This window comes from Equus caballus, chromosome 2 (genome assembly GCF_041296265.1).
Source record: "Equus caballus isolate H_3958 breed thoroughbred chromosome 2, TB-T2T, whole genome shotgun sequence".
Taxonomy (NCBI): domain Eukaryota; kingdom Metazoa; phylum Chordata; class Mammalia; order Perissodactyla; family Equidae; genus Equus; species Equus caballus.
The window spans coordinates 30766928-30779535 of NC_091685.1; the positions used below are offsets into that span (position 1 = coordinate 30766928).

General features: G+C 50.0%; 1 protein-coding gene and 1 long non-coding RNA gene across 5 annotated transcripts in view; one reads left to right on the forward strand and one right to left on the reverse strand.

The window, feature by feature from the left end:
• Positions 1-3679, reverse strand: part of GRHL3 (grainyhead like transcription factor 3) — a 34376-nt gene extending 30697 nt beyond the window's left edge. Inside the window, exon 1 of one of the 2 annotated variants that reach the window (XM_005607352.4) lies at positions 3534-3679. In XM_005607352.4, the coding sequence (XP_005607409.2) occupies positions 3534-3550 (17 nt within the window). In that variant the 5' untranslated portion in view covers positions 3551-3679. Of the gene's footprint in view, positions 1-343; positions 757-3533 lie in introns of those variants that run through there. The other variant, XM_023635501.2, reaches the window with a different exon arrangement.
• LOC102149837 (uncharacterized) overlaps positions 3560-12608 on the forward strand; it is a 28057-nt gene continuing 19008 nt past the window's right edge. For all 3 annotated transcript variants that reach the window (XR_011436514.1, XR_011436513.1, XR_011436515.1), the window contains exon 1: positions 3560-3698. This is a non-coding gene — a long non-coding RNA (uncharacterized lncRNA). The remainder of the gene's footprint in view (positions 3699-12608) is intronic.

Here is a 12608-nt window from a genome sequence, read left to right on the forward strand (position 1 = left end):
CAAGCACCGGACGCTGTCTGCTATGGAGTGAGCGCTCAATAAATGCTTGGCTGTTATTTTTGTTTTAACCAAAGGGAGAGCTTCCAGTATGCTACATCTCTGTTTCAGCCCTGCGGCCAGTCCGCCCCCTCCTCTTCCTCTGGGTGGACCCCTGAAGACCCCCTTGGCTCCAGGCACCCATCGGCCCCCACGCGAGCCGCCGGAACCTCGGAGCGTCCCGCCCCGGGCCGCCGTTAGGGTGTCTCAGCCTCTCGGCTGGTCCGCCTGTTTTACAGCGCGGGCTTAATGAGGGCTTTTAACTTTTCATTCACCAGCAGCGTACCTCCGACTTTTAATAACACACCTTGTGCACGACAAAAATTTGCTCCTGGCAATCATGGTTTCGACCACAAAACCACAGAGGGGAGGCGTTCCTGGTTAACTCTTGCAGCACCTCGGCCGGCTGGAGCCCAGCGCTCCGGGATCGCAGGGCCTGGGCGTCCCCGGGCTCCCGCAGCCTCGGCCGCGGGCCTCCACGGCTTCGGGAGGGAGCCGAGCCAGACGGCGGGGTGGGGGGGTCCGGCCTGCGCGCCTCGCGCTCTCCCCTCCGAAGCCCCTTCCAGACACCCACTAGGTGCGGGTAACCCCTCCTTCCCTCGAGGGGCGGGAGGAGGAGGCCCTCGGGCACCGCCACGCTGGAACCCCGAAGGGGCCATCCGGGCGCCCCAACACCCCAGCCGACCGACAGCCAACCACCCTTCTCGGTGCCCCGACGGCGGGCAGTGCGCAGGCGCCGGCTGTGACCCCGCGACGGGAGGGCGTCGGCCGCGACTTCCGGCGTCCCCCGCCGCCCCAGGCTGCCTTGCGGCGGCTCTAGCTCTAGGCCCCAAGGCTGCGGGCGGGAGGCACCGGGCGGCTGACGGAGGTCCGGAGGCCGGCGGCCCCGGCCCGACCACATGAAAGGCCCGCGCTCCACCCTCCAGCCGCCTCGAGCCGGCTTCTAACAACAGCGCCTTGGCCTCCGGGCTCTTCCAAACCGGGCCTTCCTCCGCAGGCCCGCCCTCCAGCCCAGGGAGGCCTCCTAGCCGGGCTCGCGGGTATGGGGCTCCTACTCCGGGCCCGTGGCCCACGTCCGGGAGCTCACTGTTTCCCCTGCCAGGGAGGTGCTTGTAGCCCTCACTGGACAGAGGAGGAAACGGAGGGTCAGGGAGGAGCAACCAATTCAGCGGGAGCCTGCAGTTGGTAAGTGGCAGAATTCAGAGTCCTGCGCAAGTCCGGCTTTTCCCACCGCACCAAGGCCTAGCAAGAGTGGGTCATTCTATCGGGGCTCGAGATGGACGCTGGAACCACTCCTCGTAACTCGGCACTTTTCAGGAGAATGCGGCAGCAAGACTGGCTGAGGCAGCGCCAACAGCAGCAGCTCAAAATTTGCAAGCCAAGCACCTGATGGGCCCCCCCGCCCCAACCCCCACTTACCAGGAAGGGCAGCTGAGCCCCCAGGCACTGAGGCTCTGTCATTGTAATCTCAAATGGTGGCTTCAGAGTGGCCTGCAATTACTCTGCAGGCACGGGTTCCCCCCACCCCGCCCCAAACGAAGAAGCCTCAACTGTCAGCAGATCTGACTTCAAACCCAAATTATTAAGGAGGAGAAAAGCGAGAAACTTTCCTGTTAAAGTAACCCAGCTTCAGGACACTTACCCCCTAAGGGGCACCAATGAATAGATTCTCTCTGCAGTTTTAACCAGCGGATCTAAGTGGGATGGAGACACATCACCAGATTTTGTTTGTTTTCAAAGTGTGGAAAAATAGAAAGCAAGAGCTTCAGAACTGCTCAGTGATTGGTTATTTCTATATGAAGTAACCAAAAGTATTATTAGCTTGCTCCGTATCAGGTTTTAAACCAATCATTTTTCTAAAGTTGTTGGGTCCCCCAACAACTCCGTGAGGTGGGTACCACAATTTGCATCTGAGGAAAGTGAGACTCGGGCAGGTGAAGTGACATGCCCAGGGTCACACAGCTCTAATTAGTGGCAGAATTGGGACCTGAACCCAGGTGTTGGCTCCAGTGCCCCTGCTCTTATTTCAGCTGTCAACACATTGTCAACCCCAGGGAATTCATTCAAGAGGAAACTGATGCCCAGTGATTGTACTTTGAACATAGTTGGCTAACCCGGGAGAAGCTGAGAGCTAGCTGGTATGGAACCCTGTCTGCAGTCAGGACCCACCAACTGCTCTGCTCCCAGGTCTTCAAGTTCTTAAAACCATCTAGTAGGGCCAGCCCCGTAACCGAGTGGTTAAATTCATCTGCTCCACTTCGGCGGCCTGGGGTTTCGCCGGTTCGGATCCTGGCTGCGGACATGGCACTGCTCATTAGGCCATGCGGAGGCAGTGTCCCACATGCCATAACTAGAAGGACCCACAACTGAAATATACAACTATGTACCGGGGGGCTTTGGGGAGAAGGAAAAAAAAAGATTGGCAATAGTTGTTAGCTCAGGTGCCAATCTTTAAAAAAAAAAAACATCTATTGAGGAGTAGCTAGAAAAAAAGATGGTTCAACCCTTTTCTCTGCCCACTCACCTGCAAGGGTGGCAGGAAGAGGAGAGTCTGTGCCAGCTCCCTGATCCCAGGCTAAAGCAGCCCAGAATCTCAGCCTCATCCCACCTTTTCTAAGGTCTGGACCCAAAGCAGGGGGTCCATGCTGAAGGCCAGCATCAGCCCGTGGGGATTCTCAATCCCTGATGTGGGCAAGAAGGGACCTGCATCCTGCCGGGCAGTGGAGATGACCTCACTGAAACCCACATCGCAGCTTCCTCAGCTTTAGATCTGCCTCTGAATAAAGTCACCGCAGTGTATTGAATGCATCTTCAGACCTTGACTCTGGGCTAAGCATTTTACAGCCTTTGTCACACTTAACTCTCTCAAGAATCCTACCAAGCATTCTTGCACCCATTTTCTAGATGAGGAAAGTGAAGCTCAGATAAATTAAATGAGTTGTCCAAGATCATACAGCCCATGAGGAGCAGAGTGGATTTGAACCTAAGTCAAGCGGACTACAGAGTGCATGGGTTTAACCACCACACTGTAACCTTCCCACTTGAGACTGTTCCAACCCAACAAACAAGTCCCTTTAAAGAAACCTAACTCTTGCCTAAGAGAGCTTTTAGAACCACCTCTAAGAAGTTCCTTTTGGCAAGAAGATAGAAAGCCTCGATGGGGTTGGAGCTGTCTCTGATTTCCAAGCTCCCTTCAGAGTATCAGAAAGTGGTGCCGAAAGCCTTCACAGGTTCCATCCTGTGTTTCCGTACCTGGCTCGAAACTGCTCAGCAGAGAGAGAAGGAAAAAAACCCACAATTTTCCCAGGGAAACACTCAGCTCTAGCTTGAGACGGGGCTTGCCTCGACACGCCGAAGTGAGACCGGCAGCCCATTCATTTACCCTTACAAATTGTTCTGTGAATACTGGCGCCGGCCTCCCTGCTCTTCCCCCTGCTGGAAACCCCATCCAGCCTCCACGCTCAGAGAGCGCCAGGCATCCGCCGATGTTTACTCACTCAAGTTCATTCGACATCTTCCTGCTCCCAGGCTCCCAGGCTCGAGTGATCAGCACGGAGGCCCTGCTGACCGCTCGTCTCTAATTCTTGCCTGACACAGACATTCCCTGCCCAGGGAAGTGTTTGATTTATGTTGAGGTTTGAGTGTCGGGATTTTGCTGACAGGTAGGTTCCCGGCAGCGCTGGCGCTGATTGGCTGCGGGTACAGGTGCCGCGGACAGCAGGTATACCTCAACAGGTGCAGCTGTTAACTCTTGGCCTGCCAAGTTGGGGGCGGAGCTGTGGGGGGCCGGCTGGGTGGAGCTGGCCAATTCCTTCCTTGGTGAGTGGGTGGGGGGTGGAGATGAGGGAGGGAGAAAAAAATGTTGGAAAAAAGAGAGCTAGAGGAAAAGTACAGGCACAAACAGATACTTGGCTAAAGGAAATCTCGATTGTGTTTCTAGTTAGTGTGTTGGATACCCAGGAATATCCCTCCCAAATTCCTTTGCCCCCTCCTCTGCTGAGCATCAGATACTCACAGCCCCTGAGGAATTCTCAAAGGACAGAGCAGATCTTCTCCCAGTGGGTCTCTGTATAAGTTCCCCTTCTTTTTTTCCAGGACTTTCCACTTAAGACAGTAATATCTTCTTTCTGAATAATCTTTTACGGTTATTCCAGAGATTTCTTTTGATTCTCACAGTAACTCACTGTGGTAGATGTTATCACGCCCTCTTCCCTCCCCAACACACACGTTACAGGTCAGGAAATGGAGGCCAGGGAGGTAAGGCGACTCGCCCAAGGGCACAAGCTAGTGAGTGTCGGAGTCCACATCTGAATCTTCAGTCATCTCACTCTGGGTCTGGCTGTCCCTTTGAGCTGAAGTCAGTGGCCTCCATTCAGCAGGCATTCATTGAGCACCTGTTGTGTGTCAGACCCTACTCTGGTTTCTGGGGAGACAGAGGCCAAAAAGACAGGGTCACTGCTCTGGGGGAACCTTCTCTGTGTGTGTGTGTCGGGGGGGGGGGGGGTGTTGGTGGCAGGGGGTAGGAGGGTAGGGTGAGAGGCAACCTTTTATTTGGTGTGATGTGATCTGAATGAGATGTGAGCAGACCACATACCTCTGGCCAGCACAGAAGGGATGGAAAAGTTGAAGTCGGCCACCTCCAAAGCCTTAGGTAGCTGGTCACTTGACAAACTCTAGTAAGTGCTTCCTTCCACCTTGGAAACACAGGAGAAATAGGACGCCTGTTAGACTAAGTCGTTGTGGGATGACTGCCCTGAGCTGTCCTCTGTAGAGAGAGGTGGATAAACCCAGAAGATCCACAAACACAAACAGAAGAATGCTAGAGATTTCTTTAGCGCTTCCATCAGGATTAATTTGAAATTAAATATAAGCCAAAGATCTTGGTATCTTTTTTTTTTCATTCTCTCTCTCCCACTCCCCTTTTGGCAAATTATCTCTTTGCTCTGTCTTCTTGGGAGCCTCCCCTTGGCCCACTCCTCTCTCTCAGGGAAAGGCGGGGTTTCAGCTGTTCCTGCCAATTTGATGGAGGTTTTCAGGGTAAAGTCAGAATCCAAAGGAGTCCTCTAAGGGTGGGGTCAGGCCTCTGGAGAGTGGGTACTGGGTTTGAGAACTGTCAGAAGTGGTTTTCTTACTGGAGGCTGTATTAGGGGCAGCTGTGAGGCCCCTGACAAATAATAGTAAATAGTAATCATAACTGTAAATAGCCACCTCCTCTGAGCAGCCGCCCTTGTTACAGCAGACATTCACTCACTGTATATCACCACTTTCTCTTGGTTCCCTGCAAAGCCCTTGGGACTTTTTGATATTTTCTAATTGTTTGTTGTCTGTCTCTCCTGGAATGTGAACTCCAGAAGAGCAAAGACCTTGTCTGCCTTCCTCCCTCTTGACTCTCCAGTGCCTGCTCCAGTGTCTGGCACACAGTAGGTGCTCAGTATGCTGAACACATCAGGCATGGTGCTGAGCCTTTACGTGCAGTGTCTCATCTCTTCCTTACAACAACCCTATGAGATCGGCACTTGTGTTCTTGTTTTAGAGATGAAGAAACTAAAGTTCAAAGTGATTTAATAAGTTTCTCAAGCTGCAAGTGGAAGAGTCAACTGGGATTTGATCCGAGAGCAGAGCCTGGGTGCCCAACCACTTTACAGAGGTCTTGGTGACAGGAGGGCCATTTGGTGTCGGCTGTAATTGCAAAGCTTACTGCGCCCAAAGGATGGCACGCTTGTCTGTGTACCTGTCTACCTGCCTCCTAGGAGGCTGTGGAGTTTCTGTCAGCCTTGTTGCAACTCACAGGTAAAGGGCTGTGGGGGTGACTCATGCTGGCTGGGCTCCGATGGAGGCTGTGATGCCAGGTGGCGTGTCTGTGCTCGCTGGGCTTTTTTAAATAGGTCCTCTCCCTCTGCCTCTGGATCTTACCTCTTTAATCGCCCACGCTCATCTGCAGAGATCAGCAGAAGCCTAAATCATGGGGCAGAGGATTTCTATAGAAGGCTCCAGAAGGCACCCTGGATGGGGTGGAGGGACTAGTGGTCTAGGATAGGTAGGCAGGGACACCATGAGCCAGTTTGCACGGTCACCAGACCCCTCCAGCAGGAGCTGTGCCTCCCAGTGAGGAGGCACAAGCTGTTAGGCGTTTGTTGAACAACTCAGAGATGCCAGGTTTTAGAGAGACACTACCCCAGCTCTGCTCCCTGCTCCCACCCCTTTCCTATCCTGTGTGGCATGAGTGTGGCCCAGGGCTAGGCAGGGCTGGCATTGCTTCCCCTTCTTGGATCGGCCCAGTTCTTGGTTTCTTGGCTGAGGAGGTTGAAAACAGAGACCAGCCAATCACCTGTGACATAATAATTGTATTAACAATAATAGTAAATAATGAGGGCTGCTGCTATTTATTTCGTGTTTGTATGTTGCAAGCACTGTGCTAAAAGGTACCTGTGTTATCTGATAGTGTTGCTCTGAGGCTGACAGACCTGGCTTCAAACCCCAGCTCAACCACTTACTCGCTATGTGATGCTGGCCAGTGACTTAAGCTCTTTGAGCCTCAGTTTCCTCACTTGTAAAATGGATAAAAAACAGTATCTCCCTCATAGGATTACTGTGAGGATTAAATGAGATAATGGACATGAAGTGTGTTGTGCAGTGCCTGACAAATAACACTCAAGAATTGTTAGGAAACTTTTTTTTCTCATTTTAATTCTCATTTAAACCTAATGAGGAAGCTGTTAGCTAATTTTACAGGTGAAGAAACTGAGACTCAGAGGGGTTGTGATTTGTCATAAGTGAAAGAGTTGAAATTTGAACTCAGATCTTTCTGCCTCCGTTCTTATAGAACTCGACTAAGTCAGGGATTGTCCTAGGTTCAATTTCTGTCTGCCCACTGGCCACTGACTAGCTGAGAAAGGTAAATCTCTTGTCTCAGAACCTCAGTTTCCCTCTCTGTAAGTCAAGGTTAGTGAATCACTGTAAGGTTGGAGTTCGGTGTTAAGTCACCTGGGATTCCCTCTAGATTACTTCTGGAAAAGAAGTGTTCCTTCTCTAGACACTAGGAGATGCCCCCAGAGGATGGCACCGTCCTTCACCCCTCCCTCTCTTTTCTAGGATTATGACTGCCCATGAGCCACTGTTCCAAGAGAGTGTGACATTCTTGGCATGTTGGGGAGGAGTAAAGGTTAGAACTACTGAGTTAAATAAGTGCTGAGAGCTAGGGCCGCTTCGTCTGTCTGTGAAGGTTGTGCACTGCACAGTCATAGTGCCATTTACAGTACGAGACTTGCACTATTGGACAAAATGGCCTTGCTAACACGACCACTTCATGGTTATTCAAAACTTCGTGAAAATCCGCTGACCTATATAAAAATACTGAGAGGACAGATCTGCAGATGCCAGCAGTGCTTCTCTATGGGTGCCGAAATGACAGCATTTTAGTTGTTTCCCTGTCCTCTCTCCCCCACCAAGTTTTCTGCATTGATCTTGCATCGTCGTTTTTGTATTTAGAAACTCTATACAAAACCTCATTTTAAATGTCATTAAACCAAAATAATCGCCCATGGACTAAATGGGCATCACCTCCCTCTTCTTCCTGGAGCAAAGGTAGAGATGAGAGTAGGAAGGACTGAGGGTCCTTGCTCAGCGCTTCCCTGTGCAGTGCGTCGGAGGAGGATGGGCGCTGCCCACTTGTGGGCTCTAAGCAGTGAGCTCAGGATCAGATCTGATCTTGACTTAATTAAAATTATTGCTTATTGAGCTCTTATTCTGTTATGTTTGCTTTAGATGCTTTATCTCATTCCTCCCTGTAAAATGGGGTCACAAAATCCACCCCAGCTAAACTTGACTCCTGGGGCACTGGCTGCATTACTAAAGGATGTAAGCTCTGGAGTTGACTGCCTAAGACCTTGGCCGAGCAACTTCATTTCCTCGTTACCTAAGTTTTCTTCTCGGTGATATGATTGCTGTGAGGATTAAAGGAGGTGACACAGTGTCCTTAGTGTGTGCCAGGCACAGTTCTAGGTGCTTTATGTGCATAGCATGTAATTCCTTTGAATCCTATGAAGTAGTTTTCGTAATTATCCCCAGTTTACGGGAGAGGAACAGGCTCAGAGAGGTGAGATAATGCATCTGAGGTCACCTGGCTGTCTGCTTAGTGACAGAGATAGAATCAAACCAAGGTCTGCCTGACCCCAAAGCCATGGAAACGGTCCTTTCAGCCTCATGAGTTCCTCTTTGGAACAAAGCCTGGGATGGATGGATGGGCAGAGGGAAAGAAGGACGGAGGGAAGAAAAGTAGATAGGCTGGTTGATAGAATTTGTAAGGTAGATAGTAAGTGTTTAATAAATATTTGTTGAATAAATGAAAAATGGATGAATGCATGTACTTTACACAAGATAATTGACATTCTAGGCAAATCAACTATTGCCTTCTACTCCCACACCCCAGGGAAGACCTCCCAAGTTTGAATTTCTAACTCCTTCTTATTAGCATTTACCTTTGGACCAGTTACTCAGTTCTGTAAGTTTCAGTTTCCCCATCATTCCTCAGTGGGGTAGACCTGAGAATTAAATTAAAGAAGATCTCACTGTGAAGCCAGTGGCAAGTAGTAGGTACCCAGTAAAAGATAGCTGGTGTTATAGGTGAGCACCCCGCTTAGAAAGGGGTCCTCGGCCACCAGCCATTTCCAGCCTCATTATACAGCTTAGTTCACAGCACTCAGCACTCAACCTCCATAAAAAAACAGCCCCTTCTATGTGTAAAGCTCTGTTTCGTTTACAAAGTGTTTTCCTATGCTTTATCTCCTCTGATAAAGCCACAGGGGCAGGGGAAAGAATGTATTATTGGCCCCCTTTGATAGATAAACTGAGGTTCAGAGAAAGTACCCTTACTTAAGCAAAGGAGTTTGGATTGGAACGTCAGATTTTGGATGAAGCCATGGCCCTAGATGCCATTATGAATCCTAATGGGTCCCAGAAGTACTATCCTAAAGCTCTGTAAATGTTCCATCACAGTATTCTTCTCTACCCCATCACTTGACTGAAGTGGAGAGAGTATGGCCCTAATTTGAAGGCATGGAAGGACCTGGAAGTTGTGCTTGTGGAGGGTCAGGACAAGGAGTAGGCAGCCTCCAGGCCCCTTTACACTCTGTACTTTAGATTTTTATCATAGTTCTGCCAATAACACCACCTACATTCCTTCCTGGAAGTTCCTTGAACGTGAAGAATCATTATGGGGTCTAAAGTCATCCTGAAAGCTCCCCTTAAAAAAAACAAGAGAACGTCAATGAATACCCTGGAAACAAGCAGTTATTTATTTATTTTTTTTCACTTATCAAGTTGATAAAGATGAAAGAAATCCTAAACTCCAGTCTTGGCAAGGATGAGGAACACAGGCTGTCTCCTTGTTGGAGGGGGAGTGAATCAGTCCAAACTTTGGCTTAAGATTCTAGCTCATCCTTAGATCTAGCAATTCTACTCATAGGAGTTTAGTCTAAGCAAATAATCTGTGTGCAAGGACTTATCTGCTAGGATATGCATCAGAGCACTGTTCATAATCCTGAAAAATTAGAGTTAATATAAATACCTTCAGCAGAGGCTCAGTAAGATAAAGTCAGACCCCTGAATGTAGTTGCATACCAAGCCACAGCTTAAAAGGACGCTGCAGAAGCCCCTTAGTACCTGGAAGTTACTTCTTGTGTTTCCAGCATAATTCTTCACATTTATGAGTCCTTACTACATGCGAGCACTGGGCTCAGTGTTTAATCTCGTTTAATCCACACAACAGCCCTGTGAGATAAGTACCATTATCCTTATTTTACAGATGAGAAGAGTGAGACCCACAGGTGCAACAACTCACCCAGGGTTCTTTCCGGGGGGTCTCTGAGCTGGATCTGGAACCTGAGTCTCATTCCCTACTTTTAAGTCTTTCACTTACTCTAGTAAATTAGTCCACTTCTGTTTTTAAAACCCGTTTATGTGAATAGAGACAGAACAGGAAAGATAGACACCAGCGAGTATCATGGATAATGGGATCAGGGTGATTTCTATTTGATTCTTTTTGCTTATCTCTTGACATTATTTCCTGTCAATAGAAAAACGAAACTGTTTGCAGTTATTAAAAAGTAACAAATCAGAGAAGGCTTATCCCTGAGCTGGGAAGGAAGATGCAGCCAGAGTGCTGCCTGGAGATTCTTTCTCTGTTGCCAAGAACCAGCCAAAACAGGAGGCAGCCAGAGAGAGGAGTGCCAGGAAGAATGCAGTCTCCATCCTGGAAGGAGAGGGCCCACTGGAAAGAACAGAACCCAGCTGGCTCAGCCCGGACCACTCTTTCCAGGGACCTGGCCTTGGGCCCTAGCCCCCGCCCCAGCCCACCTGCTCTTGTGGGCCATCACCAGCCTGCATATTAAAAGGGCCTCGCTGAGAAACAGGCTGTTAATCCCTACCACCACCATGGGAAACAGTGCTAAAAATGCATTTCCCCCTTTCTTTCGTCTATCTGCAGGGGTCAAAGGAGGGGCTTGGGGGTTCAGATGAGGGTTTCCTTGAGGAACCACCAAGGAAAAGTGTCTAAGGCCTCTAAGGCCTTGCTTGGGCAGAGAGGCTCCTGGCGCCCCAGTGCCGAAGGGAAGGAGTGAGTATCTGGGGTCAGTGCTGCCTTCCGGGTTAGAGTGAGGTGGAGCAGGATGGGGTGGGGTCTGCTCCAGGCTCAGAGAGGTTCAAGTAGGCACAATTAACCCGTGTAAAGTCCGTTGCTATTCCTTAAGAGTTTTCCTTCAAGGCTGCCCTTGGTGTTTAGATCTGATCTCACTGGAGAGGAGGTGGGGGAAGGATTTGCTAGGGCCTTCTGGGCCCCACACCTTCTCAGAAAGGCAGAGGCCATGTGGTCAGAGGTTAAGTGCTTGACCTTGGACCTTGGACATTCAGGTGAGGGTTCTTCTGAATCCACAGCTAGCCTGCCCGCAAGATTTTTTTTTTTTAGGAAGATTAGCCCTGAGCTAACTTCTGCTGCCAATCCTCCTCTTTTTGCTGAGAAAGATTGGCCCTGAGCTAACATCAGTGCCCGTCTTCCTCTACTTTCTGTGTGGGACGCCTGCCACAGCATGGCTTGCCAAGTGGTGCCTTGTCCACACCCGGGGTCCGAACTGGTGAACCCCGGGCCGCTGAAGCGGAACATGCACACTTAACTGCTTTGCCACCGGGCCAGCCCTGTGCCCGGAAGATTTTTAAGGCCCTCAATTTGGGGGCAGGTGGTCAAGCAGTGGGGAATGGGAAGGACTTAGAAACTGTGGCCTGGAGGGACCTAAGAACCATGTCTTGCACCAAGTTCAGGCTCCTCCAACAGTTCCCTCAGGAAGGCTGCCACTCGAAAGTCACTGTCAACCTCACCACCTCTCCCTTCTCCCTGCTCACCCTTTCAGCCTGTGCTCTGGACAGGCTGCCCGCACTGCCTGGGCGCATGTTGTGCCATGGTCCCTGCTCACCCTTTCAGCCTGTGCTCTGGACAGGCTGCCCACACTGCTTGGGCACACACTGTGCTGTGCTCAGCTTTCCCTCCCAGACTGGGTTCATTTATTTGGTTCTATCACCGCCACCTCCCATTCCCCAGTTGCTCTGGAATCTCCTCCGCTTCAAGACCCAGCTATCTATATTCACGCATTATTCATTTATTCATCCAATGAATATGTAGATTTATTTATCATTAAAAATTATAGTGGTATCTCTCACTTTTTGAGCACTTTATATGCCAGACCGTGCTACGCATCTTCTCTGCCCCATGTCACTCAATCCTTGCAGCTGCCCAGGGATTTAGGTACAGTCAGCACCTCTACTTTTATATATGTAGAGACCGAGGCCCAGAGAGCCTTAAAACTTGATCGGGTCACGCAGCACCACCGACCAAGCTGGAATTTGAACCCAGGCTGCGTGGCTCAAAAGCTCAAGCCTAGAACCATCATTTATGTTGCCTCAGCAAGCAGTCAGTCAGTGAACTGAGTGAGGACCTGCCCTGGCCGGGCTTCTGTACCCCAGGCTGAGACAGAAACAAATGAGGCATATTTCTGCCTGTGCAGAAGCCCACTGAGGAAACCTTCGTGCAACCCCTCTACTCGGGAAAACCTTTTCTCCTTTTTCTCTATCTACAACTGAATTTTTGTAAAGTCAGTTTTGTTACCGAATTTCATAGATGCTCATGTGTTGGAGGACTTTGTGAAAGTTCTCTGATCTCCCCCTCCAGGTGATGCAGGAAGCTGTATTGCAGAGCACCTGCCCAGCGTGCGTGGACACACACGCGCACGCACACATACACACACACACAGAGTGCATCTAGTTGAGAGCTTGGATTCTGGAACCACACTACTCGAGTTTAAATCTTGGCTCTCCCATTTACTACCTATGACCTTGGGCTAGTCCTTTGAACTCTCTGAGCCTCAGTTTCTTCATCTTTAACATAGGCATAACTTTTACATTGTAGGGTTTTTGCTAAGATTAAATGAGGTAACACATGCAAAGCATGTAGCACCCTAAGTCCTGATATTGTTGTTATCATTAGGGATGGGCATATCTTGCCTTCTTGGCAAAACAGTGAGTTCCTT